This window comes from Labeo rohita, chromosome 22, assembly GCF_022985175.1.
Source record: "Labeo rohita strain BAU-BD-2019 chromosome 22, IGBB_LRoh.1.0, whole genome shotgun sequence".
Lineage (NCBI taxonomy): Eukaryota > Metazoa > Chordata > Actinopteri > Cypriniformes > Cyprinidae > Labeo > Labeo rohita.
The window spans coordinates 66,243,440-66,259,970 of NC_066890.1; the positions used below are offsets into that span (position 1 = coordinate 66,243,440).

Sequence of the window (16,531 nt, forward strand, 5' to 3'; positions counted from 1 at the left end):
GAAGATTGAGAAATCAAATTTGTCTCTTGCGTGATTCATGCAGAAGATCTCTCCAATCCAATACTTATGTTATTATAAATGTGGGAACACAATTAAAGATAATTTCATTCTGGCATTTACTTCCATGTTATTTTTATAACTTTTCAAAAGTAATTTATCCATGGCTTTTGCGTTTCACTTAAGATAACCCTTGCGAAAATTGAAAAAAAAAAAAAAAAAAAAAAAAAAAACATGGTTACTATAGTTAAACCATGGTAACCGCAATCTAACTATGATTTTGCTACACTAACCATAGTTTAACCATGGTATTCTAATAAAAACTGTGGTTATACAAATGGTAGTCAATACGCCAAAAAACGTGGTTACTAAAATTGTACTATAATAAAAACATGGTTAATTTTCGAAAGGAAAATCAATGTTGATCTACTGTAGTCAGTGATATGAGTCAGTGGACTATAAAGCGTCAAAGGTTTTCGCTAAAAATGGTTTCAACTCATTTATACATCTAAATACAAACCTCTCAGACTATGAATGAGTCGAGTTCAGATGACAGGTTTGCGTGAGAGGGAGTGTCCGAGCGCTCACACACTGCATTCAGCACGAGCCTGACGCGCATCCAGCACATTCAACCGCACAACCGTCAACGAACATTTACGTGAACATCCTCGCTGAAGATGATGCTTATGAGGAAGGTCTGCTGCTTTCTGCTCTGTTGTGTTTTTGAAGCAAGCGTTGCGCGCAGGACTGAAGAAGCGGAGACCTTGGAGAAGATTGAAAGTGCGCGCTGCGTGTCGCGCTGTCTGACGCTTCACATCACGCAGATCACAGCGTTATTCAAACACCTGCAGGTAAGAGATAGCAAGAGTGAATGTTTCTGTCTGTAAGCTTAGTGTAGAATGCAGGTCTTTGTATAGACAATACCTTTTGAGAAGAGCTTTGTTGACTCGAGGGGGGGTATGTTGTTGCATTGGTAACTTTCTGGTTGTTGACACTAATTTGAGAATAGCTGTTGGAAATGTGACCCTGGACCACAAAACCAGTCATGAGTAGCATGGGTAACGTTATATTTGTAGCCAACCATACATTGTATGGGTCAAAATTACAGATTTGTCTTTTATGCCAAAAAGCAAATCATGTTCCATTAAGATTTTTCTACTGTAAATATATCAAAACTTATTTTTTTATTAGTAATATGCATTGCTAAGAACTTAATTTGGACAACTGTAAATGTGATTTTCTGAATGTTTTGATTTTTTTGCACCTTCAGATTCCAGCTTTTCAAATAGTTGTATCTTGGCCAGATATTATCCTGTCCTAACAAACCATACATCAATGGAAATGTATAAAACTCAGTTTAAAAAAACTGACCATTATGACTGGCTTTGTGCTCCAGGGACACATATATGTACATATATAAATACTATTAAAGGTTGAAACAATAAGCTACAATCACACACTAAGTGAAAGTGCAAACATGTAAAAGCTATCTTAGAAAAATATTAATTAATTGTTTTGGTCAACAGTAAATTGTATACCAGCGTTATTTTTATGGTGTGTGATTACAAATGCTATAACAACAATATTGTTTTAAAACATCTTCGTAGTAATAAACAAAAAAAACAACAACAATAGGCCTACTGATTGATACAACTTCTGGAAAGCAGCTTTAAAAAGACAATAGCGTCACTATTCAAGTAAATTTAGTTCAGTAAGTGTGAATATTTCAGAAAAGCTCAGTTCAAATAAAAGTGTTTGAATTGGGTGTGTGAAATTAGTATAGATAACCATATATTTAAATATATGGTCCTTTGAGTCCCTATGTGACAACTAGCCCCAACCCCATTACTTTCAGATGCTGAGTTGGGATGTTTGGGAGCATATGCAGTTGGTTTAGTGGATGGGAAACACATTGCTTTTTTGTGTGTGAGTGAAGTGTTTAATGGCTGTTTTCACCTGTTTTCTTCATGAGTTTATCCCCTAACTGACTGGAGATCAGCTTCAGTGCAATTGCAGTTAATTGTGTGGTATTTGGAGCTTGAATCATGAAAGCATATATGGTCTGACAGCCCACCATGCAGCATGACTCTCCCCTATATATCTGTCATTCTGTTCTGTTTGCTGTGTATCTCTCGAACTGAAATCAGCTTATGCTTGTGGCAACTCAACCCAGCCAAAATTAAGTCATAATTAGAGGCACATTATGAAAATCTATCCGCTTTAGTAGTTCCAGACATTAAACTTTCTCTCTGATCTACTTCTAATCTAATTTTCTCCTCCAGTTCCTGTCTGTAAATCTTGATTTGACTTTATAAATCTATGATTTCATCACAAAATTTCATCTGGATGCCAGAGGCCTTTTTGCATTTGCATTTTAGCGTTAAAAATATATTACTTTTGCTTAATATTTTATTTGTGTTAAAAGTGATAACTTGCGATTATTACCTTAAAGAGCTTTTTAAACACTTAAAAATTAGTTTTGTATTTAGTTTAATTAAATGTATTTAGGTGGAATTAGTGATGTTATTTTTTTCAGTATGTTGAGATATGTTAAAAAGTGCAGAGTATTCACTGATTAAATTAGTCAAAATATTGAATTAATGAGTGGGAGGGGGATTCGTACAACACTGTGAATGACAATTTGTTTTATTCGGCTGTGCTTTTTACAGAGTTCTGTGGGTGCAGATGCCATGTAGGTCTGCTCATTACCCATAAAATAGCAACATGTTTTAAAGTGAGACCACTGACACTCATATATGATTGAGTGTTGGATAACCGTTGCTTTTTTATTGTGGGAACTCTGGGAAGTAACACGAGGGACTGCCTTGTAAAGGACTCACTAACACATTCTTGTGCAAGCTTTAGTACGAAGGCTTCTGAAAAGCATATTATAACGGCCTCATAAATTACTCCTACAATCACTGTAATTAAATAAGGATGAGATGACTCACTGCAGACTGAATTCTTCTCAGGGAGTTTCTTTATTCTAAACAGAATTCCAGCCATAATTTCTGTTTGGAAGACGGGACATGGAGCAGGTTTCGTGTTACCGCTCAAAGCATAGCTTGGGGGTTTCGAAGAAGGTGTCCTCCCAGTTTTCCTCAGCCCTTTAAAAGTCAAAAACCAAAGCAGGCTCAGCGTCCTTACATGCTCCAGCTTACACGAACCACTTCAAGAAAAGGAATGTTTGATAAGTCATCATTTATGCCATTCTCTGTCGCGCTCATCCTTTGTTGCAGCAGCTGCTCTGACTGCAGGTGTACGATTTACGACGTCTCCAGACAATGGTGTTTGTTGTGTTAATGGCACGCATATCCAGTGTCAGCGCAAATGGTTATACTGCGGTAAAAATGCAAGTTATCGCACATAACAGGTGTAGAGTGACGGACATCAAACAAATGTAGGCAAATTTTTCATTTAGGTAGAATTACACTCCTCCTTTGTTCTTCTGACCTTAAAATGGTGTTCACACGGACACTGGAGGTTTCCCAGTCCATAAGGTCAAGGTTTGGGTGATTATTATTCTGGTGACAAAAATATTTAAGCCTATGCGTAAGATGTATTTGAATTGCATGTGAAATTTCCAGCCATTTGAATAAACTTAGAGGGATCATTTAAATTCTGTCATCATTTATTCTCCCTCATCTTGTTCCAAGCCTGTATGGGTTTCTTTCTTTTGTTGAACACAAAAGAAGATATTTTAAAGAATGTGAGTAACCAAATAGTTGATGTTGTATTTTTTCCATTGAAAATAAGAAGGCTCTTAAAAGCGAGAGGCTGGAGATTTTCTTTTCAGGACATTGTTTTCCCTTTTTGTAAGTAAAGTTACATGGCATGTAAGGCTCGGATGATTGGGCTGAGATTCCAGTATTGAGCTCGGCAAATTTGGCATCATGAAGGCCTCAAATTTGAGTTAGAAATAAATCACTACATGCATACTCAACTGTCTTATGTCGTGAAAGCTGGCATACCAGCGCTCACAGATCTACACTTGTGAAAAGACAGAGTTTTGGAAATTAATAGTCTAGATAATCTCAACCTACCACAGTGAATGTATGACTCTCCTCACAAAGTATGAATCCAATCTCTTAGTCAGCTTTTGAAAGTGCTCTCATTTACAGACCAACTTTTGACTGTCATCTTTATTCTCTGTAATAAACCGAAAATTGTCAGGTATTTTGACAGACTATGACAGAAAATTTATGGAATTTTTTTATCAGTGATGGAAAAATCTGAAGGCCAGGTCACGTTAACCAAAAATTGTCTGTCATTGACTATTGTAAATTGTAGCTGTAATTCCCACCCCTGTCCAGTTGGTGGCGAGCGCTCCAGTCTGGCAGCAGAGCAGGGGATCCAGAACAAAAATGACACTGTCACAAATGTTTTCCTATGCATTTGATTACACACAGGCGAGTACACCAAATTGTCAACAATCTGTCATGCCACATTAAAGAGCACTAAAATGGTATTTATTGCTTGAATTTCCTAATGAAATGAACAGAAATTGAAATCTGAGACTGTTTCGTATCAAAAGTAACACAATGGCTAGCCTGTTGCTATTTTTTGGAAGAAAGGCACACTGTGTACTGTTTATTCATCAGCTGAAAACAGCATAGACCAGAAGATCAATTGGGATTTAAGAATCGATATTGATTCATCAAAATGACAATTTATTTAAATCGATGTTTGTTTGTTTGTTTTACCTAGCCCTAGCATATTTTGTTGTTTTTAAACGCGCTTGTCGTCCTGTAGGTTCATGATTAAAAATGAAAGATAGATAGATAGACAGATTTATATATATATTTTTTTTTTTTTTTTATTGACAATGATTATACTGTAAAAAAAAAAAAAAAAAAACAACAATTTGTTGAGTCAACTTAAAATAATTTGTTACCTGGCTGCCTTCAAATTTTAAGTGTAGTCAACACAAAAAAGTTTTAGTTTAGTCATCTCAAATATCTAAGTTATGACTTATAACAACTTAACATTTTAAGTTGACTAAACTTATTTGAGTTGACTGAACTTAAAATTTTTAGGCAGTAGAGCAACAAATTATTTTAAGTTGACTTAATGAACTGTGTTTTTTTGTTGTTGTTTTTTACAGTGTATATAATTACCCAAATGACTAACAGGTCTCAAACAGATCTTTTGAGTATTTAAAAAGTCTCAACAATACAGTTTTGAGTAACTTTTTATTCCATTTTGAATCTAGCTTATCTAGCAAAATAAAAGAAAAGGTGATTGCTGCTGTTAGTCGCTTTTGGGGGGTTTTCCATCCCCCATCCCCTTCATAATGCAGAAATGTCCTCTTAAAGATTGTAAGAAACCTTCTCCTTTCATCTAACTCTGGTGTCCTCACTCTTCTCCTCAGATTTAAATTCAGCCTTCTGTACTCCTCACTTGCTAATCTTCAGTTGGTTTTACTGACCATCTGTGGCCAACCTATCACTGTCTCATATCTCAGTGTCAATAAACACAAATCTCACTCAGCTGCTGCTTTACAAGGTGTACCGCAGGGATCAGTTCTTGGACCGTTTGTTTTTCTAATCTATATGTTTCTGCTTGCCCAGATCATTTGTTAATAAACATTTTCATCTGAATGAACGCCTGTTAGTGCGTTTATTCAGACCAACACAAATATAAGCACTTAGTCACTGTGACAGACTTTTTTTACAGAGCCGTGTTATAATCTCTTTTCCATCACGCTGAGAAAAAACTGGCTAACCAATAACATTTGCACTTGTTGGTCAGTGTTGCGAAGTCCGCGGTTTTCCCACAGAATTAGGCTACTTTAACACTGTTGCTGCGGGTTGTTTTAATGTCCACGGGTTGAAGGGACCCCAATAATGTCACATTTAGCCCCTGAAATATAAATTTACCAGAGGAACCCTGACAAAAATAAAAACTGTATTTTATCACCCAGAAAGTGATTTTTAACAGGGACCCCCCTCAAAACTCGACTGGGCTAGTTTTGGGCTACTTTTGAGTGGGAATTTGGCGGGTTTTGTTTTGAAAACCTGGCAACCCTGCTCTGAGTGCGCTCACAAACAGATGTTTATATGTTAGGCGACAGTGAATAACCAACACTATCTCACAACGTATTTGTACATATTTTACAAGGTGGCTAATTTGTACGAATTCGTACGACCCCATTTGTATGAGGGGGTAGGGCAGGGTTAGGGGTAGGTCATTCATAGGAATTGGGCAACTCGTAAAATACGTACCATTTACTAATTGCCATAAGATTGGGTTGGAATAGCAGAGGAAGAATGCAGAATCTGTTCTTATCTCTCTGTATTTTTGTTTGATAAACATGTTAGGGCTGTGTGGCATATCAAGTTTTTATGATATATTGATATATCTTTCGGGGAAAGAGCATAATCCAGTTTGTCCTAAACATGAGACATGCTTTATATTAAGGGCTTTAAAATAACATGTAAGATATAGTTAACACGTATAGTGCAGTAGAATAGGAGCGCAACAACAACGCTATCTTACGACCAATTCGTACGTATTTTACACAGTGACTAATTCGTATGAATTTGTACAACCTCACTTGTACTTTGTACCCTTTGTACGATTTGTCTAGACCCTAGTAACAGGTAGGTTTAGTGGCAAATTCATACTAATTGGAACGCGATCGTGATTTCTCCCGAAGAGGAAGAAACAACTTCTCCCGCTCGTGGGGCCACTTTCCAGAGATTTGCTTAGGGCCCCCCATAACGTAAACATGCCCATGCAGTTTAGCAAAAAGCATACAAATTTGAGTGACATCGTATGAGGTCAAATTAGCCACCATAAAATATGTACAAATTCCCAATTTTAGGCAATAAATGTAGAATTTTAAACAAGTCTTGTGTTTATTTACTTTTATTTTTAGTTTGGTAGAATTAACTTCTGCTTTAAAAAGTGTTATTTTTGTTTGTTGATTGTAATGTTATAATGTTAAAATGTAATGTGATTTTAGACTTTTTTGCACATAATGAGCAGCATTGCCTACTTTCACTATATTTGTTGAAAATAGCGAGATATATACTTTATAAAAATACGGAGATTTTTTTTTGCCATATCACCCCCTAGATATGGTAAATAGTAAAAATAGTAAAAGTAAATAAGGACTTACTTTGTGACAAGTGAGTTAGAACCAGAAATTTTGTAATAACCGGAATATCTGCTGTATTTCTGCTTTAAGCGCCACCTACTGTCAGAGCATGATTTTGCATGTTCATTTAGCCTGTCTGCCATTTTTTACATATTGGCTGGAAGAGACAAATCACATGCACAAATTTCTGTAGACAAAAAGTCTACATTATTTCTTAGGGCAAATATGTTTTTCCTCCCACTTCAGTTACGATTTGCCAGTTTGCCTCCATGCTCTAAAAATCTGAATGGTAGCAAGCTTTTTAAAATGGTATATTGACTGAAATTTTGTTACATGGTCCTAAATATTTCCATCATGTCCTTGCCATCGACATTAATGGTGTGCTGGTTAGGCCTGCACCCACAGAATGAAACAGGAATTCTATTTGTTCTTACACTGTATGTTTTGAAGCCAATATAATCCAGCTTGTTTTTTTATGGGATTTTTTAATGCATTTTATCCACCTTATTTTTCCCATAAGAGTGGGTGCAGCCATTTGTAAATTTTTTGTGTCTGGCTTCCAGTCTCATCCACTTCCAGCTATTTTTAGCTTCACAAAAAGTTCATTTTGTTGCTTGATATTGCAAATTGGTGTGTCTTGCCATATTATTTTAATGTATTATCTTAATTATGAACACACTGGTTTGTAGTGCAAACTGTTTTATCGTTTACTGCACTTCGATATTCTTCTTGTTATTTGATTATGAACCGGACGTCTAACACATTACCAGAAAACAGCTTACTTCCGCATTGAAAAATAAGGTGGATAGATAGGACAGTTGAGAGAGACAGGAAAGCACTGGGAGGAGAGCGGGAAGCAGGTTTACAAAGGACCTCGAGACAGGTTTCGAACTCGGGTCACCCTGAGCGCAGTTGCGTTGTATGTCAACACACTAACCACGAGGCTTTTGCCGCCGACATCGTCCATCTTGTTAAATCCTGTTTTTTCATCTGGAATATAGCCAAATTACACTCTTCACTTTCTTTAAAGATGTTGAACAGTCATCCATGGTTTCATAACTTCCGTATTATTGCAACTTGCTATTTGTAGGTCTAGTTGAAAACTCAGCTGATTGTGCTTTCTGTCCTTCATCAAGCATCACTGATTATAATGCTTTCTTTTGATGTGCTTACATTGCCTTGATCACATCAGGTGTAGATAGGGTGTAAAAACCTTCCAGTTCATACCAATGCGATTAGAAGAAAATACCATGACATAACATTGATAAGGAATTTTTGAGATCTTATCTCTGTATTAAAATGTCATAGAAACATGGTGGGCTCATTTGTCTCAGCCTAGCAAGAAGCCAGTGACAAAAAAAATGTTATCACATTGTGAAGATCACTCTCTAGTCTAAATTTTGAGGTTGCACTAAATCTGCTAGTCTGCAAATGTTCTTTAATTGCAGAGGAGCAGTTCTACATTTGTGTTTCTCATTTGTGTTGTTATATGGCTTCAGTGAAATAACTAATTTCAGTTATTATGGACATAGTGATGTGTTACGGTCAAAACCACAACAGCTTCTGGTAATCTGTGTTAAAATATAAGAGCTGGTTAGTCACAGACACTATAAAAATCCAGCAGAAAAACTTTATTGAAACGCTGTTTACAGGAAGAGGCCACACCGCACCGCAGCGCTAATCTGTTTCTCTTTAGCTCTTTACTTGAAACAATACTGGAAAGGCGAGCTGAAAGAAAAAACAGACAAGAACTGGTGAGGCTGTAAAGACGGTTCAGGGAAATGCCGTCAGGTCAGTAGGCACGCTTTGTCACCATGGGGCATGTGGTGAAGACTAAGAACATCATGTTATTATGGGACACCGAGGGCCGCCTGAACAATGTTACGCTTTGTAGAAAAAAGATAGGTTTATGGCACGGAACATATAGTTGTTTTCCAAAAGAACTGAAATGGAAGCAACGTGGCGTAATTCTCTGGTGGCTTTGATGGTGGTCTGCGGTGGGATCATGAAAGAAAGGTATCAAAACTAAAATGAGCTGTCTAAGAATGGCAGGAATGAATGAGAGGAAGTTTAAATGCTGACGATTGATACTTTTAAAGTTGCGGTTGATTTTAGGTAGCATGTGCAAATAGGATACAAACTGGTGTCCCATTACCTAGATATGTTTACTAAACTATTATCCAGCATTGAAGTAACATATGTACCATGTGCCATCACCCCTTGAAATATTGGTTTTCAGTGAAATACCAGTCTACAGCTCTGTAGCTCATACTGTAGAGTGCGCACTAGCAGCACCAAGGTAAGGGAGGGGAAAAGCAAGAAGAGATAAAAAGGTAGAACTCTACACCAAGGAAAGCAAGAATTGATAAAATGTGTACCCTGAAGGCAATGTAAGTTCCTTAGGATAAAAGTGTCTGGCAAATGCATAAATGTAATGTCTTGATGTTTTTGACTGTACTCAACATTTGTGTAATAACCTAAAAGGCAGCCTTGGCAGCAGTGTTTTTCGCAATTTACAAATATACTTTTAGGGAGTGAGTATTTGAGTGTTCAAAAGTGAGACCTAAGAAGAATTATGAAAACTGATCAAACGTTAAAAAGCGGCCTCATTTAATTTTGCCATTGGTTATATGGTGTGATTTTTGGCATTACATTGCGGTCTAATTTATGGGATTTGCCCCAGTACACTGTCTTACTGTCCAGGGCAGCAACAGTGTTCAGCATTGTGGAAAGGGACACACACGCACACTGGTTTCCATGATTTATGGTTTTTATACTATACAAACTTTATTTTCTATGCCCTCACCCTAACTCTACTCATCACAGAAAACATTTTTAGATTTTCAAAATATTTAATTGTGTGATTTAAAAGCTTGTTTCCTCACAGGGACCAAAAAATGTCCCCACAAGGTCGAAATTTACTGGCATTACTATATTGACAAAGTGTCCCCATAACACAGGGAATAGCAGGTCCACACACATATGCAGTTACGCAGAGGACGTGTTCTTCCTTACATACAGCTAGACTGAAAAGAACATAATGTCTTGAAACAACACTTTTAAAAGAACAATTTTTAACCTGATGCACAGTATTATTAAAAACACTATCGGTGTAAAAATAGTAGATAGATAATTACAGCAACATGCAGGAAGTGGCTTGGATGCTTCCTGAGCTTTTATTTTTTCCCCAGTGATCTAGTTGATGAGTCTTCAAATAATAACATGATACCTTATGTTTTGAATTGACTGTTTTTGTATTTTTTGTATTTTCAATTAAGTCATCTTTTTCATATCCTCATGTCGTTCCAAGTTGTATTACTTGCTTTTGACAGTGAAAACACAGTAGAAGAATATTGAGTGTTAAGTGTTTCAGCTGTTTTGTCTGTATTATGTGAAAGGCAATGGGACTCAAAACTTTCAAGCTCCAAATTAACACATTAAGGTATGAAAATGTCTTTATTCACTCTCAAATCAGACTTAAGTGTCATTGTCGCTCGTCACCCACAAAATGAAAATTTGATCAATGATATGATGATTTATATGATGAATGAGCAATATCACACAAGTAGACGTGAGATATGGCTGTATATCAGCACGGCTGTGATTTGGCCGTAGGTAATCACAGCGTGTTAAAACAGCGTGTTATTGCTGTATTAAAAGCAGTGTATGTGTATGTGCGTTGACCAGGGTTTATGTATGTATAAAGGCCTAAATGTCTCTTTAGAAGACTTGAATGAACCACTCTTGTGGATTACTTTTACAAGGTCTTTTTGAAGAGTCAAAACTTTGGTTGTCTCAAGAGTCAGAGCTGGAAACATCTTGAAAACAATGTGTCTTTTTAAAACAAATTTTGTTTGTATAATAATCCAAGCTACACATTTCTAGTAACTGTGCAGTTAATTCTCATATTGTATTTTCTGAAAGTTTTGGTATAATTTATCAAAAAGGGTTATATTGACCTATTAAGATTTTGCTTACATCTTCCTTTTAAACATATTTTTTTGCTATTTTATTAAAAAGTTTTCAGAGGTAAATCAATATCAATTACAATTTTAACAATATTTCAAATGTAATTTATGAGATTTGTTGTTTTTTGAATCCAGTTTTTCTTTGTAAAAGGCAAAAAGTTGTGTAGGGGTATAGTTTTGGTCCTTGATTCTGATTGGTTGATCCGTGTTCGAATCTGTTGTAAATCACTCTACAAACCTTAGTTTACATTTGTGTGTTGCTTGGCAACAACATTCTTGCAACCTCAACTGTTTCTTAGGAACTATGTTGTTTGGTGGAAAAATAATGTTTTTATTACTATCATTACACTTATTTGCTCTCTTTTACATATATGGATTTAACATTTTATAAAAGCAATAAGCACCATGAAGTGACTTTATAACAGCTAAGGGGGTATAACAGCTAGCTTAGTGTGACCAGATGAGCCGCTTCCCAGGGACACGTTCAGCAAATGTTTTCTAAATTGCCTAAAATAACCAGGTGTTGTTTGTTTGTGCTGCGCCGATTGATTATTGTACGACATCAAAGTACCGCAAGAGCTATAGAGAGCAGAGCAGACACTCCATGCTTTCGAATCATTCTCAGGGTATATTGCTGTCATGCAATGATCGATTGGCACAGCGCAAACAAACAACACCTGGTTAATTTAAGTAATATAGAAATCCTGTGCTGAACGTGTCCTCAGGAAGTGGGACGTCTGCTCACCCTAAGCTAACTCCACTTTGCTTTGTGCCTAACAACACTCATTAGCTGTTATAAATTCATTGTAAACCATGACTGTTTCGGTATAGTACCATGAAATAAAGTTTTACATACAGTTTCATAATTTACAAAGAAAAGAAAAAAAAATTATATATATACGTGGGACGTAATTTACTACCCTCTCCCTCCTTAATTTTTTAAAGTTTGACATGAGCCTTTTTAGTATTCCTCAACCTATTCATTATAAACAGTAAAACAAGAAAAAATAATAACATACAAAAAAATGTCTGTTTTCTGATCATTTTTTTTTATAAAAAGTGTATAGGGTCGCTAGAGACCCAAAGTGTGTAATAGTAATAGTGCAAATATATTTTTGTGTGCAAAAATATGTAAATAGCTGATGACTAAATACATGCAATTCACCTTTAGTTTTCGAGGTGGCACTGTTTAATAGACATTAATGACGTGATGTTTCACAATTGGTTTGAATGTCTTTACTGCAGAGCAATTACTGTATAAATATAAATGTCACTGTCATTTGATAGTGGATGTGGTGAATAAACTGCCAGGGAACAAAATAATGATTTTGAAGTCACTGAAAACACTAGTTTTGCGAATATGTTTGAGATCATGAATATGAGCCAGATGCTGAATTTACTGTGGAAGTGTGCTCTGATAATAACAGTGATAGTAAAATCATCTGCTCAAATTGAACCATTCTAAGTTTCAAAAGGTAGTGAAATATGCTTTATTTTAATCTTCTGTACGTTTTCTTAAAATATCAAGAGAGTTTTTTGCTATTGCAGCAGTTAGAGATCCATCCATGCTGGATATTTAGGACCGGGTCACTAAAGACCCGAATATGTAATAATGATTGGCGAAACAGTAATGCATTGAAGGGTTAAATATCATTGTGGGTTTCAATAGATAAGGGATCTTAATAAACATCTAAAATTTGAATATTTAAGTGCTTTTTAAATGTATTATTTGGTTGTGGGACAGCAGTTTGCACCAATTTTGTAAAATGGCCAATAAAAGAGACATTTAGGCATTTAAATAACCCCTGATCAACGCACATATAGAGCTCATGCTTTCTTGATGAGCAAGAACCAGGCTCTAGAGATCCTTTAATTTGATTTGAGAGTGAATATAGAAAATGTTGTACCTTAATGTCTTTATGGTGCTTGAAAAGGTTGAGTCCCATTGCCTTTCATAATATAGACTAAAACAGCTGAAACACTTGTCAAAATTTTCTTCTGCATTCTGGTAGTCAAAGTAAGTAATACTACTTTGGAACGACGTGAGGATGAGAAAATAATGACTTGTAATTTGTTGCTGAACTATTCCTTTAACAATGCATTTCTAATGAAATAGCATTTAAAATATAAATCAGTAAGATGGTATGTGTATGTTAGTTTTGGCTGGACGTCAGAAGACACATGACACAGACAGACCTTTGAGCTGAGCTTTAGCTCCGTCATATATTTATCCTCAACTGTCTAAGCAAACACATCACAGTTCATGATCCGCACTGATGATTGCTTGTGGTTGTTTAATGTACTTTAACAGTGATTAATAGCAGTCTACAGTCGGTTTATTTTTTATCAGTTGGATAAATGGTTTTTATGGTTTAATCTAAATCTCTCATTGAGGGGAAAAGGCTCAGTTCTCTCTTAAGTGGGCAGGACATGTCTTCAGCCCCTAAGACTAAGGGTTTAACTTCAATTTTATCTTCTTGTTTTCTGTGTTTAAAGTAAAAAGAAACATCTAAAACAAACTTAAGAGGATTTCTTTTTTTATCTCCTGATGAAAGTTTGTGAAACAGACCTGTAAGTGTTATGGGTTTAGTTGGTTTAGTTTGAAGGTGTGGAGTGAGAGCTTTAGTCTGGGAAGCTCATCAAGAAGGATTTAGCCTTGATGTGATCTCCTGAGATGATGTTACGCTCCAGCATTCCTTTGGAGATCACTACTGGAGACTCCATGACACACAGTGGGCTCTCTCTGTCCCTAAAGTCCTAATTAAAACCTCACAAAAGCCTTGCGGGACCTCAGAGGAGGCGTGACTCACGTTTGCTGAGGATAAATATTGGTTACCCAGAGGGAGTGTCTGGAGGATTACTGCGGCGTTCGCCTGCCTGATGATCGCTCTTATATGTGTTTGCCTTTGCCATCGTTTCAGAGCAGCATTCATATGGCATTTTACATGAAGTTACAGAAGTGTCTTTGTTTTTGTGGTGTCTGCTGTCCCATCATTCCCCAAGACGCTGTGACATAATAGAAGTCTAAACACAGACACTCTGGACCGTCATTCATTAGCTGTGGTTAAATCCTCATCACCGCTTTTCCGAAACAAGGTTTGGTTAGGTGTTGACGTATGCTTGAGGCTGTGGTTATGGTGTGTTTACTTCCTCATACATGATTCATTCTTGCCCATGTCGCCCCACACTGGAAGGAATTCTGACCTCAGGCTTTATATGCCACTGGAGGCAAATATATATTGTAGACATGGTTTATGAATGACAGAAGTGTGGTGCTCCTGTGTTTCAATGAATGAATCCAACTCAATGTAGGCATTCATTGAGAATTTAAAAGAGATGGATTCAGATTGTCATGTTTATCCTGTGGATTTATGTTCTTTCAGACTCTTATTTTGAAGTTTATTTAATCTTTCCTGGTTTTATGTTTCATTGTTTTTTAATTATGCACACCTGTGTCTTGTTTAGTTCTTGTTATGAAGAATAGTTTCAGTTTGTCTTTTGTCCTTACATTAACTCACCTGTTAATCTGTTGCATTTTGCAATTCTTTGGGATTACCTTTTTCTAAAACTTTGAATCAATTAAACCAGTTGCATGGCAAAATGATCCACTGTTTTGAAGCACTTAAAAGGATGGTGATGCCTGCTGGTCAGAATTGTGTAAAAGGTGCAACCTTTTAATTGCAAATGTTTTACTAAAACTGCAGTATAACTTTTTAAGGGGCAGTTTGGCCTAATGGTTATAAAGACCCTAGTAAAAAAAGTAATAGATTTAAAATGCATTTATTTTAGTTCATGTCTATTAACATATTTACTGACATATCACTTCAGACTTACTGACATAAAAATGTTTTTTTTTTTTAAGTTGTAATTAAACTTTATTTGAAGTACTAATTGTGCACAATGCACATTTCTTAATATTAAACCTAAAATATTTTTTAATGTGACTGTTGATGAGGATTGTGTGATCTTTAAATAATTTTGGTCTTTTAACGCAAAATATTTAAGGTGTAACTAAAGTATACTTGCAATAGTTCCACTTCAGCACAATCAGATATACTTCAGTATATCTTTAGTTGAATTTCAGCACTACTTCCACACAATTAAAGTGCCTTAAGTACAAAATTAGTTTAGTATGCTAAAGTACAATTGCTAAGTACAATTGCAGGGTATTTTTATTAAGTACATAATATGTATATGTACTTGTAGTATACTTAGCATGCAGTAAATGTATTTTAAATACATTTTAGTATATTTATTTTTCACTAGGGGTGTCTGACTTGTAACCCAGTAGGTTGCTGGTTAGAGTCTCATTATTTACTGGAAATGTAGGTAGGCAGTTTTTATTCTACAAATTTGGCATTAATAATATTTACAAATCTACAAAACTGTTCTGAGATCGGTTAAAAAAACATACTGACACTGGTTCATGGGTTCATATACATAGTTCCCCTAGCAGCGAACCACTGAAATTTAAAAATATTTCAATGGTACTGGGCGATATTTAGGCCAAAGAAGAACAAATACAAGAACAAAGATACACATTACAAACACACATAATATACAAATAAAACAAACAGCTTTATTTTTCAGGTACAGTATGTGTATTTAGCAGTAGCATTCAAGAAATTAAATGAACAAATCTAAAAACAACAATATATAATCAAGTATCGTCCAATTTCTAATTTTTCATTCATCTAAATTTGGGGAAAAAAAGCACTGCAACTCAAGTTTACAATCATCTTCAATAATAAATTGTTTTGAGCAATTTCAATCCGGTTTTCGTCCCCACCATAAGTACAGCTCTTGTTAAAATTACTAATAATTTGTTATTGGCTGCTGATTCTAGTTTATTAACAATACTTCACCGGTCGCACTCAGTTTGTTCAAATTAACAATTTTCAATCAAGACCATCTACAGTTACCACTGGTGTCCCTCAGGGTTCTGTTTTGGGCCCACTGTCATCATTTCTTAACTTCACCATATTTTCTGTTTTCACTGTTATGCCGATGACACCCAGCTGTACCTGTTTCCAAACCCTCTAGCTTTTTTACTCCACCTTCCTTGACCAGATGTCTAGTTGAAATTAAGATTGGCTTTAAGCCAACTTTCCAAAACTCAGCAGTGATAAAACTGAGGTCTTACTCGTTGGTACAAGATCGACTCTAACTAAATCTGATTGGATATTGATGCAATTTGTCTGGGTGTCATTCTGAGTGCACACTCTCCTTCGAATCTCATGTAATAATATTACGCGTACTGCATATTTCCACTTGCGTAATATTAATTGTCTCCGTACCTCTCCAACCTCTACATTGGCTCCCAGTAAAATATCGCATCGATTTAAAAATTTAGCTTCTCATATTTAGGCCTGTACAGTATTTATGATGTATATATGCAGTTGTGCTGTTGATTTTTGTAATGCTGGCAGGATTTGTTAGTCTATTGTTACTCTTCTTTTTGTAT

The 16,531-nt window shown here is 35.8% G+C and overlaps 1 protein-coding gene across 3 annotated transcripts in view; it reads left to right on the forward strand.

Moving 5' to 3' along the window:
• The first annotated feature begins 549 nt into the window (after positions 1-549).
• The window catches only part of anos1b (anosmin 1b), an 82,231-nt gene continuing 66,249 nt past the window's right edge, over positions 550-16,531 (forward strand). For all 3 annotated transcript variants that reach the window (XM_051094170.1, XM_051094172.1, XM_051094171.1), the window contains exon 1: positions 550-848. In XM_051094170.1, the coding sequence (XP_050950127.1) occupies positions 675-848 (174 nt within the window). In that variant the 5' untranslated portion in view covers positions 550-674. The remainder of the gene's footprint in view (positions 849-16,531) is intronic.